Below are 26,412 nucleotides of genomic sequence, written 5' to 3' on the forward strand. Positions count from 1 at the left end.
CTCCTCCCTCCCTGTGATGCCCAGAGCAGGCAGCCGTGGTGCTGCTCTCCCAGTTGAGCCCCAGCAGTGCAGCAGAGCTGAGGCAGATTAACTGTGGCAGAACTCGGAGCAGTGGGCGGGCAAGGATTGCACCTGGGGAGAGCTGGGGAGATGTTACATGCACTGACATAATGGTGCAGTAATGAGATTATTAACAACAGCAAATTTCATCTCTTCTCCTGAGGGGAAAAAATAAAGTGTTTGATTTGACTCATCCCCCAATGTTTGAGCAGAATAAAGTGAACTCTGGCATCCCTTTCAGTTTATAGGGCCATGTTACAAATTATATATGTAGGGCTAATACAATCACAGGCAGACTGCAACAAAAAGTATACCTTTAAATTTTTAGTAAAAATGTAAGGTCTTCATACCCATAGAATGATGAAGGCAACAAGTTGAACAGAGAAAGCCATAAAACATGGGATTGTAAGGAAATGTAGATCTGAAAACCATTAACCCAAACAGCCCAGAGGTTTAGACGAACAATTTCAACCCTTGCTCAGAAAATTAGATTCCTTTTTGGTTGTGCTTAATTTTAAGCACCAGTGTCAATCACTTGGTCCTGCAGTTCCACCTGCACTGCCAGAAACACCAACAGTTGCACCCAGGCCTGCACCAACACAGCACAGCACCCACCCAACACCTCAGGGGCTAAATTGTGCAAGAAGGATGAATACCTTATTTCGTAATACTTATATTCTCATTTACATGTACTATTTCCATGTCTTTGTAGAAATATCCTGTCATCCTAAAATACTGTATATTTTGTGTTAGTCTGCAAATACAGCCTTGCTCAGACCAGTGTAGCCTTGTCAATGGCAAATGGCTTTTGGGTGAACTGAGAACTACACAGAGTCACCCTGCTCTGATGAAAAGGGCATTTTTTAGTGTTCTCTGCTGTGTAACATCTTTCTGAAAGGCAATTTGTGGAACAGTCAGGATGAGAAACATATTTCAGTACTAAATGTTTTCAACTGGGTACTCTGCAGTCACAACAATGAATTTTTATTTTTTTTTAACAGAAGCTTAAGGGTAAAACAAGCAAAACATTTAAAAACAGCAAAAAATTTAAAAAATGACCCAGTGTATCCCACTATGCAAAATGAAATGCTCAGCCAGCTTAGAGCAGCTCACCTGAGAAAAGTCAATTTGATAGAAAAAAAGCAACTTACACAATCAGCTGCTTCCTCTTGGGTACCTGGGAATTTCCTGCCATTCTTCCAGATCCTCCTTTAGTCCTTCTCAGTGTCACTCTTGCTGCAGCACTGGCCAAGCACTCAAAAATACAAGTTCCTATGAAAAGTTTCAACCTCCTTCATGAGCCTGTGCTCACTGCACCACCATTCAGCATGTCCTCCCTGAGCCCAGGGCTCACTGCTCATTCCCAGTGCTCTGCTAGCCCTCATCCCCACTTTCCCAGCACATCAGGTACTTCCTCCTTGCCTTTGGCTTTAAATGGCTGGGGGGCAGCACAGAGAGGAGGGACTGAAAACACTCAGCTGTTATCCCACCACACCAAGCCCCACAGAGAAAAAAAGGGATGAAAGCCCAGGAGGTTTTTTAAGCTGGTATTTTTATTAGAACTCTCTACATAAAGCACCTTTGCCTGCCTTGAACTGACAGCACCTCTCCGAACAAGCTCTTCCGTAACACAGCACGAGATGCTTCGAACTACTCGGCGTTCCTGGACTTGGACACGGCCGCCCTCACAGCCTGCATGATGGCATCCTTGTCGATGCCAAACATCCTCAGGAGCTCCGCTGACTTCCCGCTGCGGGGCACCTGGGACACGGCCAGGCGGTTCACGGTGACGCCGGGCTCGCCCACCACCGCGGCACACACGGCCTCGCCGATGCCACCTGCGGAGAGAGGGCAAACACGGCCTAGAGCGGAGCATCCGAGCAGGGAATGCACAGGCTCTGTGTGTGCCTGAGCAAAGGGCCCTGCAACGTACAGCCTCGGTCCCCAGGCTTATGAAAATACCAATCACGTGTATCTGAGTTGGCCAAGTGTGAAATGAAAACCTTTCCCTATATCAAAGGCATTCCGAGGACAGGCAGCCTGACATTTCTGAAGTACTTCCCAATCAGCAGCCAGACACACCTGCCTCTCAAGGGCACAGGACTGTCAGCAAGCTCTCAGCACCTTGGCGGCAGCCACCGAGGGATAGGTTTAAAAATACATTTAGACTGAAGAGTATTTAGGAGTGTACTTAACGTGCTGAAATTCCAACCAATCTCAGCAGCATTTCAGAGCTCCATCTCTCCCCAGTGCTGTACGTGCCGCTGGGCACCTCTCTGGTTATGTAACACACTTGCAACCTTTGCTGGGAGCTCAGCTCACACTGAGTCACTATCACTGACAGGGACAAAGGATGCAACGGGAACTGCGTGGAGGCAGGAGAGACACTGGAAGCAAGAGTACTAGGGAAGAAGAAAACACGTGACTTGTGTCCAAAGCATGTGCTCTGGGACCTGGTAGGAGAGACGCCTTGGTGCTGCCCTTCAGTCAGGGTGTATCTGGGAGGCCTTCCCACAGCTTGGGCATGGTGGGATGTAACCAGTCGAACTGAGCCTGCAGCCAGGGGCACCTCTGCAGGGCAGCTGGTAAGATCAGCCTGATGGGGCCTGCAACACACTCAGGGTTCTGATGCTTGTACAGCTGCCCTGCTCTGCCTGCTCCAGAGAGTTAAATAGCCTGTTCAGCACCTCACAGTGTCATGATTTGCCATCTTGCAAATCTGCAGTATAATACTTGTCCAGATTTGAACAGTAAGCTTGAAAATTATGAGGTTCAGTGACCTATCACCATTCAGAGTCTGGAACAAAAGTATGGTGTATCCAGCACTTATGGTAGATCTAGCTCACTTCAGGTACCTGGCAAGAGTGATGCTCACCTTAAAGTAGGGTGAGCAATATTATCATAATTATATCTACTAATTTCTATTAGTAGACATCTACAACAGCAGAGAAGAAAGAGGGAGGAATTTATCCCAGAGGGACTGCAGAAACTGCCAAAAACATCTGATTTCAGGCAACCTGGAGCCAAGCTTTTGGACACAGGGAATACTTAAGAAGTTTGCACAGCAATGGTCTCTCCTGCAATTTCACACCTGCAGAGCAGCTGCTGTACAGCCACTCAGAGAACACTCCTGTTCAGAACCCCTGCAGCACAACAGGAATTTACAATTTCACTGGGCACAAATGAATCCAGACTTCACTTGGACCAAGCACAGAAGGGCATCAGAAAGGCAGCCCTGATTAAACCACTGCATCTGAGGAAACTTTCAACCCTCAGTGTCACTTGATAATCCTAACAGCAACAAAAAGGCTGAAATCTCTCTTTGGCTTTAATGGAGCAACAGCATCAGATCCCCTACTCCTCTGCTGGGTCAGAAGCTGGGAGCTTCCAGCCCCTGAGGGCTGTGACCTCCTGGACCCTGCTCACCTTCATAGTAGTGGTCCTCAACAGTGATGATTCTGCCCTTGGTTGCTCTTGCACTTTCAAGTATTGTCTTCTTATCCAGGGGCTTTATAGTGAAGGGATCAATCACACGGATGAAGATTTTCTCTGCAGAAAACAGAATGAAATGATTTGCAACATGAATGTGGAGCATGCAGGACAATGCCAGTGGCACAGGCAATCACTGTGACCTACTAGACCATTATGAAAACTCCCAGGTACCTGAACCTATGGCTTGTCTACCACAGAAGTCAACCAACCCTAATTTCTGTATGCATTCTTTCTCCATGCACCTTGTGAAATAGTAATATCCATATATATCCACAGTAACATCCATTCATTCACAGACAAGACAGAAAAGCCTTGGGTAAGTGACTCAAGGTCACCAGGAGTGCCCATCAGCAAGACATGTAACTGGCCTTCCCCCAGGTAAGAGCAGAATCCACTCACCAGAAAACCCTTCTTATTCAGATTGTCAATCGCAATTTTTTTCCTGGACCTTTATTTTACCTTTAACTTTACTGTCAAGCCAGGCATAATTTCCTCCTGATTCTTTGCTTTTGTAGGCATTTTGAGTTTTTTCTTCACTGCAGGCTGCCACGTCCCAGGTATGTCTCTCTGAACTGCCCCAGCCCTGCTCGGGGCACCCTTAAGGTTGGCACCAAACCCAGGATCTGTTCTGTGCTCATAGGGCAGGCCCAGATGGCTCGTTAAAACTGCACACAAATGGCAATTGTTTATAAAGAATAGCAATTGCTGAGGTTTTGTCTGACCCTGGGGAGCTGAACACTGGGTCAACTCCTACACATGAAGAGGGCCTATTGTCACAGTTTTATGACTGAAGGCTCTTTAGTGGCCAATACATTTTGGGTATTAGATACTGCCTCTGCCCTGAGGGATTATCTCTCCAGAGGTGGTTACTCACACTTCAAGATCAGCAGAGCATTGCAAAGCATGGTAAAATGCAGAAAAGTAACAATGGTTCTGAAAATGCAACTTTTAAAATGTCCTAAGGCTGGTGACTCAAGGTCACGACAAAGCATCAGTCCAGCCAGACACTGCACACAAAGCTCCCCCTAAGCCACGGGCAGCATTAACTGTATTATCTCCTGCTATTTGTAATCTCTTCCTGGGCGCAGTCCCCTGACTCACAGATGGGGCTTTCACGGGTTCTTTTTCTTCTTATTTCACTGAAGGATTATCATGGCTGTGAGATGTCAGTGCACTTGAGCACTACGGTGGACCCATGCCTCCTCCCAGGCTATTACAGAGCTGATCCCTTCACTCAGAGAAGCCCAGGGCAGCCGCGATCCCGGGTCGTGTCCTGCGGGGCAGTGTCCTGTGGGGCAGTGCCCTGGAACACGGGGACAGGCTGTGGTTTGGTCCCTGGCCCCAGCCTGTTTGCAGCCCGTTGTGCTGTGACCATGTGGCACTCCTGCTTCTCACACACTGTCTCCAAGCCTCTGCCCAGCGCACTATCACACAGATTAGCAGTTCCAAGGAGACCTTGATCTGGACAGTTTCGCAATTTTCATGGCTATTAATGCTGCTAAGGCAACTAACCCACTCCATTTTAGGCAAGACTGGCAGGTAGGTACCATGTGATTGACTACTTGCCTAGAAAGTTTCATTAATGTTTACCAGTACAAAGGGTAAGCAGTTAGGCTGACTGGTATTGATTTTTTTTTTTTTTTGCTGTGTTAAATTATAGAAAAGGAAAAAAGCCTCACCTTTCCTCAGCTGCTCTGCTGCAGCCAGAGCCTCATGCAGAGTGACTCCTGCTCCGATCATAGTCACTTGGTCATCCTTGCTCTTCAAAATCACCTGCAAGAAAATGTGTCCAGGTATTTTTAACAATAAATCTCACAGATTTTTTTACATTTCTAGAGATTTTATTAAAAAGATCAAATCTTTGGCATTGCAGTGCTTTAGAGGGAAAAGGGCTTTTACAAGAGGATCAGTGAATATTTTTTCTGATTCTGTTTATCTGTGCAATATTTACCTTTGCCTGTCCAATATGGAAGTCCTCGTTGTTGTTGTAAATGACAGGATTTTCAGGACGACTAGTTCTGATGAAACAAATGCCCTGTTTCCAAAGTAAACATGTGAGAAGTTACAAAAATAGAAAGGTGTTGACATTCTAGTCGGTAAACCCTATGAAAAAAATACAGCAAACCAACTTTCTATTTGTGTGGTGTTCATCCTTCTATGTCACCTCTAGTTCTACTGAGTTAACTCCCCCCTGCTCCACCAATTCCCATTAGTCCTTTTTTGGTAGCTGGTTGTTTCAAACATCACAAAACACTTCACCTCCTCTTGGAGCACACTGATAACTTAAAATTTCCTTTCTGACTCCAAGATCTTTATTTCTCTTTGGTTCTCTCATGGAAACGGAGATTCCTACTCGAGTTAACTAGAATCTTAGAACCTTGCCATATATGTGCAAATATTACTCTTATCAATTTTAAAGCAAAAGAAGAAAGGCTGGGCTGAAAGGAAAAATGCTTTCCATCAGTTAATGTTCAGATGCCCTTCCAGAAGAACAAACTTGTACTTTAATCTCTCGCTCACGCTCCTTTCCCTACCCTCCATCTTTTTGTCACAAACTGTTCATTACATTTGTTACACTCCAAATTTCTACACTCACTGAAAAGCTGTAGTAGCAAGACTTAAAAATTTCAAATTATTTGCTCCTTTCTCAAGAAAGTGCACTTCTAAGTTTGCTGATACCTAAGAGAGTTACACTTAACCTTATTCTGAGCCAGTACATATTCAAACTGCAATTGCCCTGTAATCATTTACATCTCCCCAAATCTGGCCCACAGCATTCCAGACTGTTCATTCTGTACTAGCTTGGAGAGAATGTCTGCAACCTTTCCTTGCATAGAAAACATCCCACTGCCACACTGGAGCCTTTGAAAGAATTTATGTGGGTAGAGACGTGCAAGAAACGTGCCAGAAGCAACAAGAGTAGTACAAAAGACAGAATTATTCTCTGGCTCAGAAATACTGTGATGCAAACCTTGGTGTTGGCAGCTATTTCCACTGCTCTTTCGGTGGCTACAGCATCACTGGGATAAAACACAGTGGAGTTGGGAATAGCCCGGAACATGCACAGGTCCTCCAGTCCCATCTGAGACGGCCCATCCTCACCTGAAAGAATTAAACCAGGGTTACAAAAGGGCAAGTGCACATTTCTGGCAATCACTCAACACAGCAGTGAGGGTCAATGTAAACCAGGCAAAAAAGAGAAAAGTATAAAATCAGGCACACACACGACATGCAAGTCTACCTGCTTGAGAAAAGAATCATCTTCTCCTTAAACTTGGAACCATCTAAACAGTAAATAAGGATAGAAAGAGACTAAAAAGAAAGAGAGCTGGGATTAAAAAGAAAAATAGGAAATAAAGTGTAACAATAAAACAACACAAAAGGAATACAACAAATTGGAAGGGTACAGATACAGAAAGAGGGTCACGAGATATCTGAGCATCTTCAGATTTACATGTACTGAGGCTACACAAGCAAAATTGATACTTGTCAATAAGTGTTCCTCCAGATTTAAACTGCTGGAAATGTGAAAGGAGAATGGCATGTGTTCCATCAGAAATGGAGAGTGCAATTGGTGAAACTACTCTCAAATCCTTGGGCTCATTTCAAGATTAAATGAAGGGTATGTATGCATTTTTCAATACCATAAAAAGGTGTTTTAAGGAGCAGCAGGGCATCCGTGTTGTTAATTTAACAACTCAAGCGCCTCATGGCATAACCTGCAGATCCATGGAAAGGAATCCCTAGCCAGGACACGTGCTGGATGCCATGGATTTCCATGGTTAAAGAAACAACCACCACAACACCCCCCGCCCCCAGTGACCTTATGTAACGGAGCTTTGGGAATGGCACTGCTCCAAACCAGCCATGCAAAGAGCTCTGAATCCAGTCATGTCCCAGCCTGCAGCAGCAGGGCCATGAGCCTTCCCACATGCACCCGCTACCTGTTAGTCAAGAAGGACGAGTTCACGAGGAAGGAGGAGACTATTCTCATAAGGGCAGCACAAAACTCTGAAGAACTTTAAATATGTTAAAGAAATCAAGCATTGAACTCTGCCACTGTACATGCCTAGTAAAGTAGCCACCAACCAGGAAGAGAGAGCTTCTCTGCTTTCAGTCATGACATGAGAAAAACCTCTCAACATCAGCTTCTAAATCTGTGTGCACTCTTGAGTGAATGAGTGGGATCTCAGTGGGCATTTTCCTTTCCTAAAATGCACCCACACAATGCAGACATAGAAGAAAAGTGAAATTATGAAGAATAAAATTATCAGGTACCTGAATTCGAATCTTATCCAAGGTATCATGCTTTTCCTGCTTTTGCTACAGTGGTGCCAATACCACCAGCACTCATAGCTCATACCAGAAATTTACAGAGTAGTACTAAGTTGTTTGGCCCCAAGTCTTTAAGAAAATCCCAATTTACACGGTTTTAGAGTACCATAGATCAAAAGAGAGAATAACTCTCAAAACCTCGATTCATAGCTTAATAAAAAAAGTGAGTGCTTAATATAAACAGTATCAAATGTCCAGGATATAAAACTGTCTGAACAACTATTTTTGACAGATGCACACTATGATTTCTTTCCTTGCATATTCACTTTAGAAAATATAGATTTTTCCATTACTCTCTTATGACCTTAAAACTTATTTAATGTTTCGGTCCATCAGCCACTATTGGTCTAGGAGTGAACTTAGTACAAGTTCAGAAGGTCATTTCTCATAAATGTAATGGGTCCAAATTTCAGTGCAGCAGAAGCCCAGGTCTACCTAGAACTGCATACATAAAACTTCAATTTTCACCACAGATCCAGATCGGATTCTGAATTCCATGCAGATTTTGAATTCCATGCAGGCCCAAAGTTCTAATAGGACATACACTTAATTCATACCCTTCCATTTAAAATTGAATTTTTTAACTGCTCAACGGTTTCTCTGAGTAATTTTCTTTATAACTCTTTATATAAGTTGCAAAACTTATATAAACTTTATACAACTCTTTATATAAGTTGCAAAACTTTGGGTTGAAATTCTTTTTTGCAAATCAAAGTTGAGGCCTGAATGAGATTTGTAATTCCAACTTTATAAATCCAAGTATGCACTTGGCAATCACAGCTCCCAGCAGAACATTCCAAGTGCTGAAAATTGAAACCTGGAAGTGTAGTTCTAGGAGACAATTTGGGTAGCTCAAATGAGTTTTATCTTCTTAAATGAGCAAAGACTAAAACGAATTGGCTTTTGCACCAACACGCTTTGCTGCTTGCTAGAAGTCTTAAACTGGATTGAACTAGACTATGATGAGGTGGGAGGACTGATTTTAACAAGAAAAGAGACTTGTAAAAGAATTCCTCCCTTAATGACATACAAAAGCCATAATCTGATACACTCTACATACAGTCTCCACTACTACAGCATATTCTACAGAGCAGAAAATTTATATCAAGTATATATAAGTAGCAAGTTTGAGGTTCTGAGTGATAGTACACACGTTTACAAAGTATCTTTAAATCTTTACCAATATTACAGGTCAAATTAACTATTTTGTTTTAAACATAAAACCCCCAAGTTTTCTCCAAACCATACTGCCAGCCAGAACTATTAAATCAACTGCAAAACTGATGTATGCAGAGAGCCTTCATTTACTACCCCTGTCAGCTCTCCCTCCCTTTCGTTTTCCCTATAAATACCCACTACTTTTTCAAGCATGAATGTCTACTTGCATTTTCCTTCTTGGTATGCAAGTCTGTTCCTGTTTTCATGGGTGATGTCTACACATTTCAGTTAAAAAAACCCCACAAACTCCCTTCCTTCCTCAAACCAAAGTCAAACCCTAATATGATCTGACGTGTTCCAAAGAGCTAGGATGGGAAGCCAAGACCAGGGAGGGTTCTGCTGGCAAGGGCCCTCAGCCTGTTGCTCTCAGGCTGCACTGCTTTGGTTTCCACTGGCAATCCCTCTTCCCACACCTCTTGAGTGAATGGATTGCAGGAAAGGGACTAGGGGAGCAAAGTCCCTCCATTGTAACACATGTCCTAGGATCAGCTGGGATAGAGTTAATTTTTTTCTTAGCAGCTGGTACAGTGCCGTATTTTGGATTTAGGGTAAGAATACTGTTAATAACACACTGATGTTTTGGTTGTTGCTGTGTGCTGTCTACTTTAAGTCAAGGGCTTTTCAGTGTCCTCATGTCTGCCAGTGAGGAGGTGGACAAGAAGCTGGGAGGGAGCACAGCCTGGACAGCTAACTGGAAGTGGCTGATCACAGCTCAGGGACAGGCTGGACATCAGTCAGTGGGTGGTGAGCAATTGTAGTGTGCTTATTTTTCCTCCCATCAGTGTCACACTGCTACAGCACCCCAGCTACAGCACTGCTTGTCTCCACAGAGCACGATCATCCCTGACTGGATGGGAGCTGCTGGCCCCCAGGTGCCCTCACCGATGGAGACGCCGCAGTGGGAGCCGCAGAGGTTGATGTTGCTCTCGGAGATGGCGGCCATGCGGATCTGGTCGAACGCCCGTGTGAAGAAGGTGGCGAAGGTGCTGGCAAAGGCAACGGTTCTGTCCCGAGTGGCACAACCGACTGCAACGCTCACCTGGAGCAGGGAGATTGTACAAGAACAGTGAGTTCCTCATTTATCCCTTGTTTCTGAGACATCGTCCATCCGTGGGACTTCTTGCCCTAAAAATTTAGCAGATTAAAAATCTCTGTCCGGTCCTGCTCCTAATTGTTGGCTTTTCCAACATGGAGAGGAAGCAACTTGCTCTCCCACTATTTATCCTCTTGCATCTCCTCTGCTCCTTGCTTCAATTGCTAGCTGCTGTTGATTCTTACTGGCAGCTTCTTTTCTCTATCTGCTCCAAACAGCCTTTCACTGAACTTTAAGAATTATCCCCCTTTCTTTTACTGGATCAAAAGCTTACACTTTCAGCCCAAAGGACACAGTTTTGCTATCTCCAGCAGGCAAAAATTATCATTACCAAGAGGGAATGGATTTACCTGTGTTATTTGGACTGGTATTTACTAAAAGGGCTCTCCTTTAGCAAAATGGAAACTAGAACAAGATTCCTAAATTGTTTATTGCTACAATTACCCCATATATTTATTTGACAAGCAAGTATTAGAACCCCACTCTATGGAGACTCACTGCATGGCAACACCAGTCTTTGGTAAAGGCAGGAGGGCAGTTACCATGTTCTGCTCAGCAATGTAGCACTCGATGTAGCGACTGGGGTGTTCCTTCTTGAAGAGCTCTGAGAAGGTGGAGTTCTTCGTGTCCCCATCCAAAGCAATCACTCGATCATTGGCATGGCCCAGTTTTGCCAGTGCCACCCCGTAAGCTTTGCGTGTAGCCCACTGGGAAAGGAAAACACAGCAGGGCTGTTGGAACTTTCTGTTTCTATAGGTATTTTTTTCCTTCCCGTTTTGTTTTGCCGTTAAGTCTATGAACATACAGTCAAAACCAAAACACAACCAAAGGCATTTTAAATGATAGCAGTATCAAAAGTACATATGAGAACGGTGACACACAGAAGAGTAAATAAGAAAAAGAAAACCACAATGCAGCATTAGGAGACATTGTGTCCTAATGTATTGGAATTGGCAACTCCCTACCAATCCAGCTAGGAAATTTTTAAAACCTTGCTTTCTAATCATGGAAATTCACTGAACTTCGTGGAGTTTCTTTAATTTTAAATGCACATAAAGTAGTTCAGATAATTGATAAAAGTCACAAAATGAAGAAGAGTGATTTGAGTCTTCCTATTGTCTCACACCACAGAAGCAGGTGTTTGCCCGCTGAGGTGGGTAGTTGAAATTGTGGGAAGGGATAACACAAAACCTCCTGCCGTACATTTAAACAGTCTCACACTTTGAAATATCTGACAAACAGTGAAAAAGAAGGGAATACCTTTTCTCCCACTTTGTAAGTTGGTGGAGATGGCATCTTAATGTTTCTAATGTTTACTATAGGTGCATCTTCTTCTGGGAGGGTCGGAGAAAGCTTTTTCTTATTTTGGATTTTATCATCTATTTCCTGAATGACTTGTTCAGCCATATTTTTTGGAAGGGGCTTTCCATGCCAGCTTTCCTTATCTTCAACACCTGTGTATTTAAAAATCACATTACAAGTAAGAAAAGTATAAAAACAATCTAGGTTTTTAGCTGCAGATTTTACCCAGGTAAGTGCAGTGGAGTATGACAGTCTAGTATTGTCTTCCAAGGAAGAAATTCCTTAAATAATTACAATAGTAATCAATTGCATTTTGACAGACATGTTTAAACACATAAGAGGAATAATTTACTCCAAACTTGTGACAAAATCCCAGTCTCTTCTACTTTTAAATTGGCACCTAACAGACCTAGTTTGTAAGTGTGGCAGGAAGCAATCAGTAAATCAGTGTGAACATTTCACATGAAATTTCAACAGTTGGGCCTGATCAAACAAACTCAGATAAGTTTGAAACAACAGTTAACCAAGCTGTCTAATTCAAAAAGCTGACGTTTTACAGCTTTATTTTAATAGTTTCTGATGACTCTTATCTGTGCACCTGGCACTAACAGCCAAATTACCTCTCTGACTGATAGACTGCTTTCCCTGAGCAAGTCACCCCGAATAATGAATTTTGCTTGCTTACTCAAAGAAAAGGAATGAACATATTCACTCCTGTTATTCATATTTATCTGGTCAGAAAGGCAAACTTGCAAAATGCTGCTGAAAGCTGGAGCTGAAGAGAATCACAGCAACCCCTGACAACTGAACATGCATTTACTCCACTCCATGGATACAAGGCTCTGTTAGCTGGGACACATCTCACTTGCAAGAACCATGGTAACTTTCTCAGCAATAATGGTGTTGAGAAGGGCAGAGACTTTGAAATCAGACTTTCTGCCTGCTATTGCTCAGATGTGCAGGTGCACACCTGTCCCCTGGACAACGATATTTATGTGAGTCTCACACCATGTAAAAATTCCAAAGGATCTTAGAGACACTGTGAAAAAACTCAAACAGCTGCTAATCTGTGAAATAATTTCTACAGGCTACTGTACCCTGTATCTCCATGAATTCCACATCAGATAAGAATTAAGCTGCAGTATGACCTGGTAGCTGATGGACCCTGTCTCATGCAGCTTTGTCAAAGCTGTAACTGCAGCATCGACCCTTGTTTTCCATGCATTGGAAAATACTGCCTGTGGGAACAGCAGACCCAGACACCTGCAACACAGGGAACAGGGACCTTCTGTGACAAAGCCACTCCCTTCTCAGAGTAGTCTCTGTGAGTCTAGGGATCAAGGGCACACCAAGAAAGTGGCCCTCATTTACCAGGACAACTTTCAAGAGCAAGTCATATGGTCCAAAGTTTCCCCTGTCCCCAGCTATCTTCCAGACTAGAAAAGACTTTTTATAGAGTAACAACTCAAGAACAGCTGCCAGCAGAGGAAATCATGCTCTGCAACAAGGGAGCTGTAACAGCCCAGTCCAAGTGCACCTGGGTAACATGAAGAACTGAGTCACATCTTTGCCGGCCTCCAAAGAAGCCTCAGGCTGATTGTCCTCCTTAAGAAAAGGCAACAAATGAAGGAGACAATAGGGTGAAATTCTGAGTTTTCAGATTGTATGGAAGGATTATCAAGTCAAAAAGCTGACAGGATACAATGTATTTCCAATGTATGAAACGTTAAACTTCTTTATTTTTTACTAATGGCACCTTTATTGCAGTACCATGCACATATCATACACATGAGCCTGCACAGCAAGAGATGTTTTATTACCTGATATGCCTTTGCCTTTGTAAGTCTTTGCAATGATGGCTGTTGGCTGGTGTTTGGCCTGGCCAAAGGCTTTGCAAAGCTCCTCCACACTGTGTCCATCCACAATGATAGCATGCCAGCTAAGAACACAAACAGATCAACTGTTTCTAAAGGGTTTTAGCATGTGACACTCTCTGGCAGTCAGCAATAACAATAACGAATACTAATGCCATTCCAATGCAGTGTCTTTTTAAGGGACCCAAAGTGTGCCAGAAACACAAACTAGCATTTATTTGATATCATAAAAAATACCACAGCCGCTTTTTTATAACGCAAAAAGAGTCACAGAGGCATCAACAGCTACAAGCAAAATTCACAGCCCACAGATAACTAAGTTATCCTACATTTCTTCAGATATAATGGCCATTTTTAATAACAAGAGCAAATCAAACATCTAGAAATAAGATAAAAACTGACAATGGAAGTTGATTAAAAAAAAAATGCTCCATCATAATTTGCATGGTTGCTATTGTATGTGACAGTTTTTTATCATGGGTTTTGCATCTACATAGAAATATGAAACTAAATGAAAGAATTCTCATCGTTTCCATGCTGTATTTTTGCTCTACTTGCTATGACAGTACATGTGGTAACACAGTCATAAAATCTGTATTTAATATGATAAAAACAGTTTTAAGATCCTCTAACAAATGTATCTGGGTAAGCAGTCTTCTTATTTTTCCTCTAAACAACAAATTCTGCCACTTTTAATATTCCTGCCGTACCCATAAAGTCGACCAATATCAGGGATTACGAAAGACCACCGTCCTTGGTGATGGCAGCCTTTAGAGCTGAAAGCTCATTTGAACAATTCTGAGAAGCAAATAAAACATACAGTTTGGACTGAGAGATTATCCTGAGCTCCTTCCCCTCACATACCCAAAGGCCTCGCAGCGTTTCTGGTAGATTTCCACGTGGTGCTGCAGAGGAGCGGGGTCACTTTGTCCAAGACGGTTAACATCAAATATGGCAACGAGATTATCCAGCTTGTAAAAGCCAGCAAAGGCCATTGCCTCCCAAACAGAGCCCTCAGATAACTCTCCGTCTCCAAGCAGACAATACACTCGATAGCTAGAAGAAATTAAAAAAAAACGAAAATAAATTAAGTTTGATGTGTAAGCACCTTTAAATAAAAAAACAAAACCCCTCTAAACAATTCAGAGTGAAAATTCACTGCTTTTTTTCTATCCCAAACTCAACTCCCATTGCTCAATGCATTCACCTCAGATAACATTACATAGTAATCTTAGACAAATCAAATTAAAATATTTTTGAGCTGGTACACATTAGAAAAATAAGATGAGAAATATTGCTTTGCCTTCCAAACCTTTGTCTCAAAAAAATCAAGTCTTAAGCCTCCCATTGCAAGGCTTGACTGAACAGGCCCACTGAACACTGTCACTGTGACTCAGCAGGATCTGAACAATGCAGGAACAGTTACTGGCTGCTTCCTCCTTCCTACCATGGACTCTCTGGAAGGACAACCAGCACCTGAATTTCAGGCAAATCTAAACTGTGGATGAATTCAGCTATGGTTTAAAGCATGCTGCATAACCAAATTCAGAATTCAGGAAAAAGATAACCAATATGATATGACTTCATAGACTATTTCTCTAAACACTAAGCCTTTTATTCAGGTAAAACTCAGTTAGCAGGAGCACTGCCTCATCCCTGCAGAATTCATCCCCTGCATTTTTCTTCTATTACCACTCTCTTTTTTTGGATGACAAAGCTTTGTAAATGTTTATTAGCCACTAAAATTAAAACAGAATAGTAAATTAGCCTTCAAATATACAATTTTAAAACAAAATAATCGAGATGGCTGTTGGAGATTTTTTTCTTACTAGACATTAAGCTGTAAGAGAATCTTGCTCTGAATCCCACCTGCCTTCGGCTAAATCTGAACTCCTTTCACTGAAGCTGCTCCCCAGTGCTGCACGCAAGACCACCTTTTCCTTTTGTCATGTAAGCACTGGTTAGATTTTTTCCACACGTAGCATCTGTTAAACTCAATTAAAATCAGCAAGTCATCTTTCACAGAAATGATTTCAAGCCAGTGAAGTGTAGGACACATTAACTGGGCAGCCTATGCTCGAATGTACTAGAACTGTCACATAAAATACATCAACTACATCAGGCTATTTTCCTCCTCACACAGATTGCCTTTAGACATCTTCTTTTCTAGTGCACAAAACAAATGGCAGAAGCAGTCATTTTTGTCTCTGTGGAGTTGAGTGCCTTTCTGATAACATTTTGGAGCCCTACTTTACGATCCAATGATGTTATTATTGACCATAACAGTTCCTTATCTAATGTTCTCCATTATTTGTCATCTGACTTTGAACAGACACGTTTTTGGCTTGTGCCGTTCTTCTAAGGGGACACGTCCAGCCTCAACATGGCTATCAATTACTCTCTGGGAGTTAGAGGCTGTTCCAACAACTTACTGTCTTCTCTACTCAGGAATACTACCTTGCAATGCTGTCAGGTTACAACAGGAACACACATATGCACTAATTCTTGTTAACCTTTAAACCCTTGTAGTTTTGCTGGCAACAGCTTCATAATTATCAGGCTCGTAATCTATCACTGAAAAACTGAATTTGAAATTACATTTGGGAATGGAGAACAGAATAAAGTAGTTTTGTTTTTCCCTGACTAAGGATTTATTTTCACAAAATTTTCCCACTGAATGCCTGTAATCATAAAATATGAAGATGGAATTACCTGGCTCTGTCAAAGAACTTGCCAGTGTATGCCATTCCACATGCAGCACCAAGACCCTGCCCAAGGGATCCAGTAGCCACATCAGTGAATGCTTGTCTCTGAGAATAAGAAGAGAACAATTATTTTACAATTAAGAAACAGAGGAACTAAATTCCAGTGCTAGAAGATGGTTCAACATACATCAAAATGCAGCTACTCAGCCATAACAACATACAAGTCTCTCTAAATCTTGCCCCAAAATCCTTCTCTCTCTGCAATGTGTGTACCTTGATGGTCAGTGTCACAAAGCAACCAGGTTCTCTGAGAGGGAATGGTAACTATGGTCCACAAATTTCTCAGCTATGCTTCGGATGGCAGCAGTTAAGAATTGAAATTTTGTGTAAAACAGGATCAACTTTCTTCAAAAGAAACAACTGGCTGAGAATGGAAAGACCAACGAGGTTACAAAACTGGATGTAAACTTTGAATACCTCAAAGCTGCTTAAAGGACAAGTAAAGCCTGGATGGAACTTTACATAAGCCTTTTTTAAAATGGAAAATATTGACATGCAGGACTGTGGGGGAACTTTACTACAACAAAAAAGGTAATTTTTACATGTTCACTCAAACACAGACACCAATTCAGTTGTGAAGCTGTAAGTATCATCATCCTTCTTAAAAGTCTTTATCTTTCCTGTACAGTACAGCTGGCAACCAAGAATTGCCATAAAATACATGCTCTTATTGTTTCACAGAAAACATCATTTTATATCAAAGGTTACAAGCACTTACTGGAACTGGGTGTCCTTCTAGGACAGAATCAATTTTCCTCAAGTTCAGTAATTCTCCTTCTTGTAGAAATCCAGCCTCTGCCCAAACAGAATACAAAATTGGTGCTGCATGACCCTAGGGAGAAACAGAAATTTTAAACAAAGCACAAGTTTCACAACTTCCTAGGATCAATACAAAGCTCTACAAAGCTGACAAACCCTGATATCAGGTTCTTGTGTTCTTGTAACACTGAATTATAAAATACTCTTACAGCACAACATTCACACTAATGCTTGCTTCCAAGTTTCCCACACCCCTGCTTAGAGCATCCCAGATCAATGAGCAAGTGTTATCCCCCTAGAACTTCTTCAGTGTACTCAGGTAAGATGCAGTGTGTGACAACAGGCAAAGTTTCAAGCTTTATACCCTCAGACCCTTGTGGCCAGGTCCAACAGGATAACTCTAAAGCAGCAGTCATCTTCCACCCTGGAGCCATCAGGAGTCACAAGAACATGCAGAGGTTTGAAGCCATTTAGCCATTTAGAGACCCTGATTAATTAGAGAGGTAAAGCAAACATGAAGAAGCAACTCTCAGTGCTTTTACCCCCTCAGCATCAGCTGCTTGCTTCTTACCAAATTCCTTGTTTTAGAATGGGCATCAGAAGTGGCAACAGTTGCTATATCCACTGCCAGAACATACATGATGGGCTACACAGCCCTACTCTGAGCCACCACATGAAGAATTCTGTCTCTAAGATGAAATCTCACTGGAGCAGGAGAGATGTGCCATGTTTTACATCGTTATGTTTTCTGAAGGCCCCTCACCTGCCTTAATGTCATATGATCAAAATGCCCCTGCGATTTCTAAGGGCATAAAGTAAAAGGGGATATAAACATTAACAGCCAGCCCAGACATGAGATTTACAGTTTTCTAACCCACAGTGGCTTCAGAAGTAGCACTGACTTTAATATCATCCTGGCACAGTAGGAATGCAAACTACTCACTAACTGCCCTGTTTCATGTAATGCTCCCTGAGAAGCTGGCAGGAATTAGTGCCCACTGGGATGTGGCTGCAGGCAGAACAGCAGGGCTGCAGTTAACAAGGACAGCACAGGAGCTGACTGCCTTGTTAGAAAATTGGTTATGCCAAAATAAAACAGACCTTAATGTATCCTGATAGATTTTATAGACAATATAATAACATTTATTACTTAACACTAGAACAAAGCAAAGACTTATCAAGAAACTTTATACAGACACTTTCAAACCATCTTGAAGTTATGCTACATCTTAATTCAAGCAACTTTTATTTGTCTTTCTGAAGCAGACCAATTCCAAGCTCTCAAATATTTCCAATAAATTTCTGTGCAGATGCAAGTGTAAGTAAGCACAAGTCAAGGAAGACCAGTCAACTTAATCTACAGACAGGCAGCTCTTTCCTAGCAGAGTGAACAGGATCACAAAACAGTTATTATTTACCTTTGAAAGAACAAACCGGTCATTGCTGGCGTTTCTGGGGTCTTGCACTTTGTACCTCATGGTATGGAAAAACAGCACAGACATGATCTCTGCTGCACTGCAACATGATGTAGGGTGGCTACAAGTCAAGAAGACCCAAGATTACCATTTCTTGTTATTGTTTGCTCGGGCCCATATCTTTAAAATATCACTTTACCAGTCCCCAACTCCTCAGAATTAAAATATACAATCTGAAGTGTTTGAAAACACATCCCATCTGCCATTCCCCCAATGCAAATTAGTTGTACTTTGAGACAAAGGGAGTCTCTTATCTAGTTGAAGTGGATGCTCAATCTAGACCCTGCTGACAGCTCAAGGACATATCTTTTAGAGCTCTCTGTTCTTCTCCATGCCAAGGACCACCACCCTGAGGGGTGACCATGAAGCACAGGAACCTGTACAACCTTGGGCCTGAAATCAGACTCCACAGATTTATCCCGTAGGAATTCACACGGATGCAGAGGAAACAAGGGCAGCTTTCCACAGTACTTAAGCCACTCACTGAGTGAAGGAATTAAAAGTGTGGCACCAGGGCTTGTTCAGGCCCTGATGCACAAGCAGGGATTGGTAACACCAGATTAATTTTTGCAGAAAGTTCTGGAACATTTATCATTGTATAACATATGAACCACTTCATTTTACCATGTTAGAGCTGACAGAATTAAAATTCTGATTTCTAAAGAGGGCATTAAATAATGCAACTCTTGTATTTCATCTTCTACTGAAACTGGATTCAGAAATTTACTGTCTCCAGTAAACACCCAGATACATGTTATAAAATACTAACTTGCTTAATCTCTGGCTGGGAGAAGAACATCTCTATCACTTTGAAATATGGTACTAGTTGGTTCATCAAACATTTATAAGTATCTGTGATTCTGTGATGTGGGATAGTCTCTCCCACTGAACTATCTGGGATAACATTTGGAACATTCTTCAACAGCAGCATGAATTGATACTTCAACTACAACTTGCCTTAGAAACACACAGGCCCATTTCAGAGGCAATTGTGCCATAAAGTACCAACAAGCAAATACAGAACTCCCTGAAAAGGGTTATTTCAAGTGGCAAATAACGAGTTTTATATTTCATTTGAAGTGCAAAAGAAGGGCATATAATTACTTTTATTTATCTACATTACTGTAATTAAAATATTGATCAATGTTGTTATGCACCTGGAAGGGATGGCACTACTTGACCACTTAAGTGTACCAGCCTTGGCTTTTCAGTTGCAATAACGCTTAAAAGGAGTAAGGAGGCTCTTTAAAAATCTTTATTAAATGTGGAAAGTAGCATTTTTTGTATTTTACTGGTGTAAATAGGATCATTTTGGATATCAGTTGTTGCTACTGAAGAACAGGGAAGTGGATGCTGAACAGTAAGAAGGCTGAAAATAACTTGCAGTTTCATCTCACTTTCTCTTTTACCAACATATATTTTTCATCTTTAACACAATATTCTTAAAATATTTGACCCCACTTATAAAACAGGACGAACTTACTATGAAAGTGTCACATTTCATTTCCCACATGTACATTACCATGCATGTTAGGATTAGACAACACTTTCACTAGAACTTTAACCAGAATATTCTTTTGATAGTAATAAACCTTCCCTCCCAACATCCCCAACGGTGCTGTAATAAGAGAATAAAAACATGCAAAACACTAGCAAAATACAAATTACAGTTAGTGTCCATCCCTTAGTAAGTACTCACACAGGGAAACAAAAGAATTAGCTTTAAACCATGGTTCAAACATATTAGTAAATATTTATGTGTTTGAGTTAATCAAGAAGCCTTACATGCTTGTTTAAAGCTTTCATTCCTTTAATTTTATTAACTTTATACTTAACCATACTTCTATGAACTCCTGGTCTTGGTAAAAAAAGTTTTAAACCACCTAAAATGGTAGCGCGTGGAAATAAAAAAAAAAAGCAGAAAAATTTAATAAATTACCTGAAAATTGGAAAAAAAAAATCTTGTTAAAGCTACAGGTAATTACATAAATTCCTACTATCAGAAATAACCAAAAATTTAACTGCTTATCAGATATCAGAAATCATTGTAAAAATCAAATATATCCTGATGGATGAACAACCCAGAACCTCGTGGTGCTGGTCCCGTCACTACTCTTCTTTGACAGGTTCTACTGAAGCCTTAACTTTGAAATACAGCCCTTCAGGAGGAAACCAAACTGAAGTCCATCAGGACACTGAAATCTTGGATCCACATAAACCAAGAATAAGATGATTACTCAAAAAAAGTAGTTTTGTAGGTGTTTTTTATTACTCTGCATCAATTATCTCCATCTACACATGTCCACATTTCAACTAAAAAGGACTGTGGTGGAAAGTTAAAACGGAACACTGAGTTCAGGAGAAAAGCTAAAAACTGAAGAAAAACTAATCTGCAACAAGTGATCACACCAGAAGTTATGAAACTTAACTGCCTCTTAAGAAACTCTTACAACTTCCACTTTTAAGAATGTAACCAGCCACCTCTAGGAAGCCCAGAAACTGTTTCAAAACTGTAAAAATGTATCATCAGCTACAGAAGAGACTCTACAGGTTCTGAAGGAAATGTCTGCACTACTTATCTAAAAAAAAACCCCACCTTCTTCCACGCCCCAAAGCAAGTATGTTCAATCCTTACAACTAACTCAATCAAATTTTTCGCCCACGTAAGTAATTTTAAACACAAAATTTTTTTCCAGCTCACTGAATTTTTCCACCACGGCTGGTAAAGCACTCAAAGTGATGTGTTTGAGCAACTTCAGGATCAGACCGACTTTGCTCTTGCCCAGGCAAAGGCTGTACTTTTTTTAACAAAAGGTAGAACAAGTAAAAGGCTGCAAGAACTGGTGTGTTGGATCTACCACAGCACCACTTGTGTTGCAATACACACCACATTTTACAGAAATTACTTCCTTGAAAGTAGTAGGCAGGTCCTGTTTTGTCTGAAGTGCTTTTACTGGAAGTATTTCCTTCAGCTTTTACCAACTACACCTTCAACAAACACAAATTTCCTTACCAAAGTCAAAGCAAGCATGATAATTTATTTTTTTAATCAACTGCGAGCTTCTATTTAACTTGCATTCAAACATCTTTCCATATTCTTGGTGCACACCAGCAATTTAAGCAAAGTGTACTGTCTCCTTCAATTTTTGGGAAACATATTCATAATGTACAGATGTTTTAGAAGTATGTGTGCTTTGTCTAACTCCACAACAGACTGACTCTCTTTTAGGTATGTTACTACACCATCATCTTGGCAATCAAATTTTATTAAGAAAATAAATGACTTGCCAACAGAATCTTCCCTCCAGAGTCCATCTTTCATAATCTGCTCGTTATCAGGTTGTGTAATAATTTCAGACTACACAACTCCAGTGGCAGAATAAACCAGAGGGATTAATGAAATGCCTTTGTGCAAGAAGGACTCGGTATTGTAGCACACATGAACCGGGAATAAAAAGCTTGAGAAAAAATACTTTACTGTCTGTTCATCAGTATGGTGGGAATGGTTTTACTGCTGAATTCCATGGACCACGGAAGAGAAGCAGAGGCTGTAGCATGAACCTTATCCTTCAACAGCATATCAGACAAAGCAGAGAAATAATTTTATCTGCCGATAAGACAAGTAATACCACGCATCCCTAGGCCTGCTTAAAATACATACTAGAAGCTTGATACTGAAGCCCAAGCTCTACTAAGCAGATTTAGCACAATTTTTCTTACCTACAATTTCACACAGGCTTGTGTAATAATGCCTGTACACTGCAGCTTTGAAACAAATCAAGAAGTAAAAGAGCAGTTGTTGGGTATCCAGCACTTCTCTCTCCAGACTGGACCCAAAAAACCCACCCCCATGGAGGCCGAGAGGTTTCCCGCGTCCCAACACCCCATTTCGCAGGAAGAACCACAGCAGCATTTCCATTCGCTGTCTGCAAACAGAACGAGTAAAGTTCAGTTTCTCTGTTTCCAGAGCCATGTGAGGCAGCTCATGCCAGGCACAGGGTGGAGACTGTAAGGCAATTCAAAGAAGCTTTATAACCTTTTACATACTACCCTTCTCCACACGAACCTCACCATCCAAGAGATTCCTTCAGGCTTTTTATTTTTTTTTTTTTTAAACACTGCAGCCAGTTTCAAAGGGTCCAAAGGAGGAAATTGCAACAAGATGGGAGAGATTAAAAAAAAGGCCAGCACTTTATACGGAGGCACTGAAATATATTATTCAAGCAGAAAAAACGGCTTTAATTTTATATGAGTAAAAGAGGATTGTTTGCAGAGATTTTTTTTCCATAGGTAAAGCACGATCAAAGGAAGGATAACCCTGGAATCTGCACACATCAGAGCCCACACTAAATCCTGTCCAGAGGCCTGAATAAGCTGCCCATTGGAGACCGCGGGCATGGCACAGATAATCCCACTTGGGCTCACTTGAAATTCTGTACAGAATTAGTTCCAACTGACGGGCACGCAATGAAAAAGAAGCCGCTTGCGCCTCGGGCACAAATTCTTTGGTTTCCAGTCCTGCACCAACTTAGCATTCCCGGCCTCTCTCGCAGTCACAACACCCGCGGGCACCGGCGCCCGGCGCGGCCCGGGCGGGCTCTGCCCGCGCAGCCCCCGGCCCCGGCCGCCATTTCCAGATGTGCCAGCGCCGCATCCAGCGGCGCGGGGGGTGCGGGGCTTTGGCCGGGTCATCCCTGCCCCGCTCCCCATCCCCGCCGCTCCCGCAGCATCCCCGCACAGCCGGAGCGGGGCCTCTGCCCCAGGACACCGCCGCGTGCCCGGGCCCCTCCCAGCCCCATGCCGAGGCCGGATGCCGCCCCGGGCTGCGGGAGCGCGGCTCCGGTGTGCGGCCGGGGCTCTGCCCGCCTGCCTCCCTCCATCCCTCGCTCACCCGGAGCCGGCCGCGGTCGTGGCCTTGATGGAGCTGATGCGGAGCCGGTTGGCCGTGTCCTTCAGCGCCTGCAGCGTCTGCTGGTCGGGCTTGTGGTAATCCTCCATGGGGGCGAGGCGGGAGGGCCGCGGCGGCTGCGAGGCTCGGGCGGCGGTGGCTGCACCTGGGGCTGGGCTCCGCGAAGGCTGCGGCGGCGCGGCTCACCCGGGCCGAGCGCGGGGCGGAGAGAGGAGCGAGGGGCGGCCGCCTCCCGCCTCCCGCCCCCCGGCCGGGCCCGCCCGCGGGAGGGGCGGGACGGGGCTGTGCGGGCCCGGCGGCTCCCCCAGCCCCGCCCGCGGGCGCCATTTCCCTCGTGCTGGAGGTGCGCGGCGAGGGGGCCGTGAGGGCGCGGGTCCGCGCTCCCGTGTTCCCACCCTTCACAGAATCACGGACTCGTTCGGGTTTGCAAGGGACCTCTGGAGATCACCCAGTCCACCCCCCTGCCAGGGTCACTTGGAGCAGGTGACACAGGAGCGCGTCCAGGTGGATTTTTGATGTCTCTGGAGAGGGAGACTCCACACCCTCCCTGGGCAGCCTGTTCCCCTGCTCTGCCTCCCTCAGTGTAAAGTTCTGCCTCATCTTGAGGTGGAACTTCTTGCGTTTTAGTTTATGGCCATTGCTACTCGTCCTGGTCCTGGGCACCACTGAAAAGAGTCTGGTACCATTCTCTTGGCACCCACCTTTGAGGCATTTACATGTATTGATGTGATCCCCTCAGTCCTCTCCAGACCAATTAGGCCCAGCTACTTCATCTCTCATAAGCGAAATGCTCCAGACCCTCATCATCTTTATGGTCTCTGCTGGACCCTCTCCAGGAGCTACTTGTCTCTTGTACTGAGGAGCCCAGAACTGACTCCAGGTCTGCCTCACCAGGGCCAAGTGGAGAGGCAGGATCAGCTCCTTCAACCTCTTCAATTCAACCCCTGTTCAATAAAACTGTTGCTAAGGGTCTGTTCCTGTCTGTAAAAGAATGTTCACAGCATCCCACACCTTAAGAGTGACCTATTTCCTCCACACAGTCTGGAGAAACAGTAACAGATTTACCCCATGTGGCTTCCTTCCAGGAAATAATTCATATTTCCATAATATATGTTAAAAATGTGACAAATATGGAGTCTTTTGCATGAAATATTGCAGCAAATACATTTTCTCTAGCAATTCTGAATGCTATGTGATTAGAGCTACAGACTTAACTAGGCAAGTTAAATATTTCATATTTGTTCTAGAAAGCTTAAGCAGCAGTAGAGGTCACAATCTAAAACCAAAAAAAGTTTAAACAGACAATAAAAACAAATACTTCAGATCTTTCTCATGAAACCTGGTATTCCTGCACTGCACTTTTCTATTTCAGTGTTCTGTCCACTGGTGTTTGTCCTAGAAGCTGTACTATATAAATTTAAAAATATTAATATATTTTAAAATCTGTTTTAAAGTTAAACAGTTACATGTAGTGAACTAATGCTATCATCATCTAATTTCAGAATACACTGAAATGTTGACATTAAAAAAACTACACTTTGATCTTCAAAACTGCAGAGTTTGGGTTTCAGCAGCAAAAGAAACCACCTCCATGTGCAGAGCATCCAGCCACGCTCACTTGGCAAACTGCCACTGAGAAGTAACATGTGAAACTCTCAGCAAGGTAAGAGAAAACTTTTTTCCCTAAACAAACCAATTTGTTAGAAGAAATAAAAGCAGACACCACTCCCTTAGCTTAACTGCTTTCATAGACTGTTTCATCAGTTGTCTTTTTAAAAATCCTTTCAATAAAATACTTCAGAAGGAACACTAGACTGGAAATAGGCTACATGCCAGGAAGGGAAAAATGGAGCCAAACAACCAGATTTAACAGTAGCAAAGTGCAGAGTTCATTCTAGAGAGCACTATACAAAGGTTAACTGCTGCAACTGCCATTTGCTGTGCTCCAATCTATATCCAACTTTACAATAATTAGGTAGGCCAACTACTTTTTGTTTGTTTGTTTGGCAGAACTAGTTACCCAAATCTTTTAATTTCAGTAATACACTTTGAAATGATATGACAATAAAATTGGAATATGGAAGAACCTGATGAGAACCACATAAGCCTTGGTTTAAGTTCAGGAACTCTGGTTTAAATTTAGGGACTCTGAAGACATGGCCTATAGTGCCAAGAGCTTTCAAAGGCAGAGCAGTGCCAAGAATATGGTCAGTAGGGGACTATGAAAGATCTAAAGATTGCAAATAGCATCTACAAGGGAATTACTGATTTAAGGCTCCTCCTTTGCAGAGTTTCAGTTATAAAATCTGCCTTAACTACTGGCAAGGTAACAGTAAATTCAAACCTAAGTTCCCAGTAAAAGATCCTTAACTGAACCTTATATATGCTCTACACCACCAAATATCTGGATCTGGTTGTGCCATAGTCTCAGTTAGGCCTAAAACCAGACTAATCTTGTAGAGTGAGGGTAACCAACTTCACTGTGCAACTTGCTCAGAGAAGTCTGAGCCAGTCTTTCTCAAGGCAACAGCACACTTGATTCTGGCTGCAGCCATATGGTCAGAAGGTAAGTCTAAGGTAGCTTGAGCCACAAGTACTATCCTGGATCAAGGCTCCTGATCATTCCTTGCTCACAGTGCTTTGGCTTTCCCTGCTGAGCAGTCCCATAGCTCATGAACTGGATTCCTTTCAAATAAAGATGAAACAGAATATTCAGTCTGAGCAGCTAATGCAGCCCAGCTGTTAATGAATATTCAGTCCAACAAGCCAGACAAGAGCTCGTCTGGAGCAGAATTCAGACACATACAGTGCAGATGGGGAGTCCTCAGTACTTTCTCAGGTGCTCTCTAGACCTGCTCTACTGGAATCTCCCACCTGCTGATGTAGTTGAAGCCACAGAGTCATTTTAGCAGCACAGCAGCATTTCTTAGCTTGAGCTCTGCTCCATGCTCACTGATCAAGAGCAGTTGTTAAAATACTACCTGTGGCAGGGGAGTAAATGACAATTTCTGTATCACCCCTGCTGCTTAAACACTGTTCTTTAGACAGATGACATTGGGCTCAACCATCATCTCAGTGACATGGAGTTCTCCATGTCAGTTGAGTGAGGTTAGGCAGGATAATTTGGTCT

At 42.7% G+C, this 26,412-nt stretch overlaps 1 protein-coding gene and 1 long non-coding RNA gene across 2 annotated transcripts in view; one reads left to right on the forward strand and one right to left on the reverse strand.

Moving 5' to 3' along the window:
- Nucleotides 1–1,594: 1,594 nt before the first annotated feature.
- TKT (transketolase) lies at nt 1,595–23,481 on the reverse strand. The gene is made up of 14 exons (XM_017819934.1): nt 23,265–23,481; nt 18,317–18,434; nt 16,858–16,971; nt 16,087–16,184; nt 14,239–14,430; nt 13,321–13,439; nt 11,459–11,652; nt 10,741–10,905; nt 9,988–10,144; nt 6,524–6,654; nt 5,504–5,587; nt 5,232–5,325; nt 3,487–3,609; nt 1,595–1,898 (listed from the first exon to the last, which is right to left on the reverse strand). Exons 1-14 carry the CDS (start codon nt 23,369–23,371, stop codon nt 1,711–1,713), a joined length of 1,884 nt encoding a protein of 627 aa, XP_017675423.1. The 5' UTR covers nt 23,372–23,481; the 3' UTR covers nt 1,595–1,710.
- LOC108499761 overlaps nt 10,016–26,412 on the forward strand; it is a 48,217-nt gene continuing 31,820 nt past the window's right edge. Inside the window, exons 1-2 of the long non-coding RNA XR_001875642.1 lie at nt 10,016–10,171; nt 24,785–24,945. This is a non-coding gene — a long non-coding RNA (uncharacterized LOC108499761). The remainder of the gene's footprint in view (nt 10,172–24,784; nt 24,946–26,412) is intronic.

This window comes from Lepidothrix coronata, unplaced genomic scaffold (genome assembly GCF_001604755.1).
Source record: "Lepidothrix coronata isolate B3197 unplaced genomic scaffold, Lepidothrix_coronata-1.0 Scaffold78, whole genome shotgun sequence".
NCBI classification, from domain to species: Eukaryota; Metazoa; Chordata; class Aves; order Passeriformes; family Pipridae; genus Lepidothrix; species Lepidothrix coronata.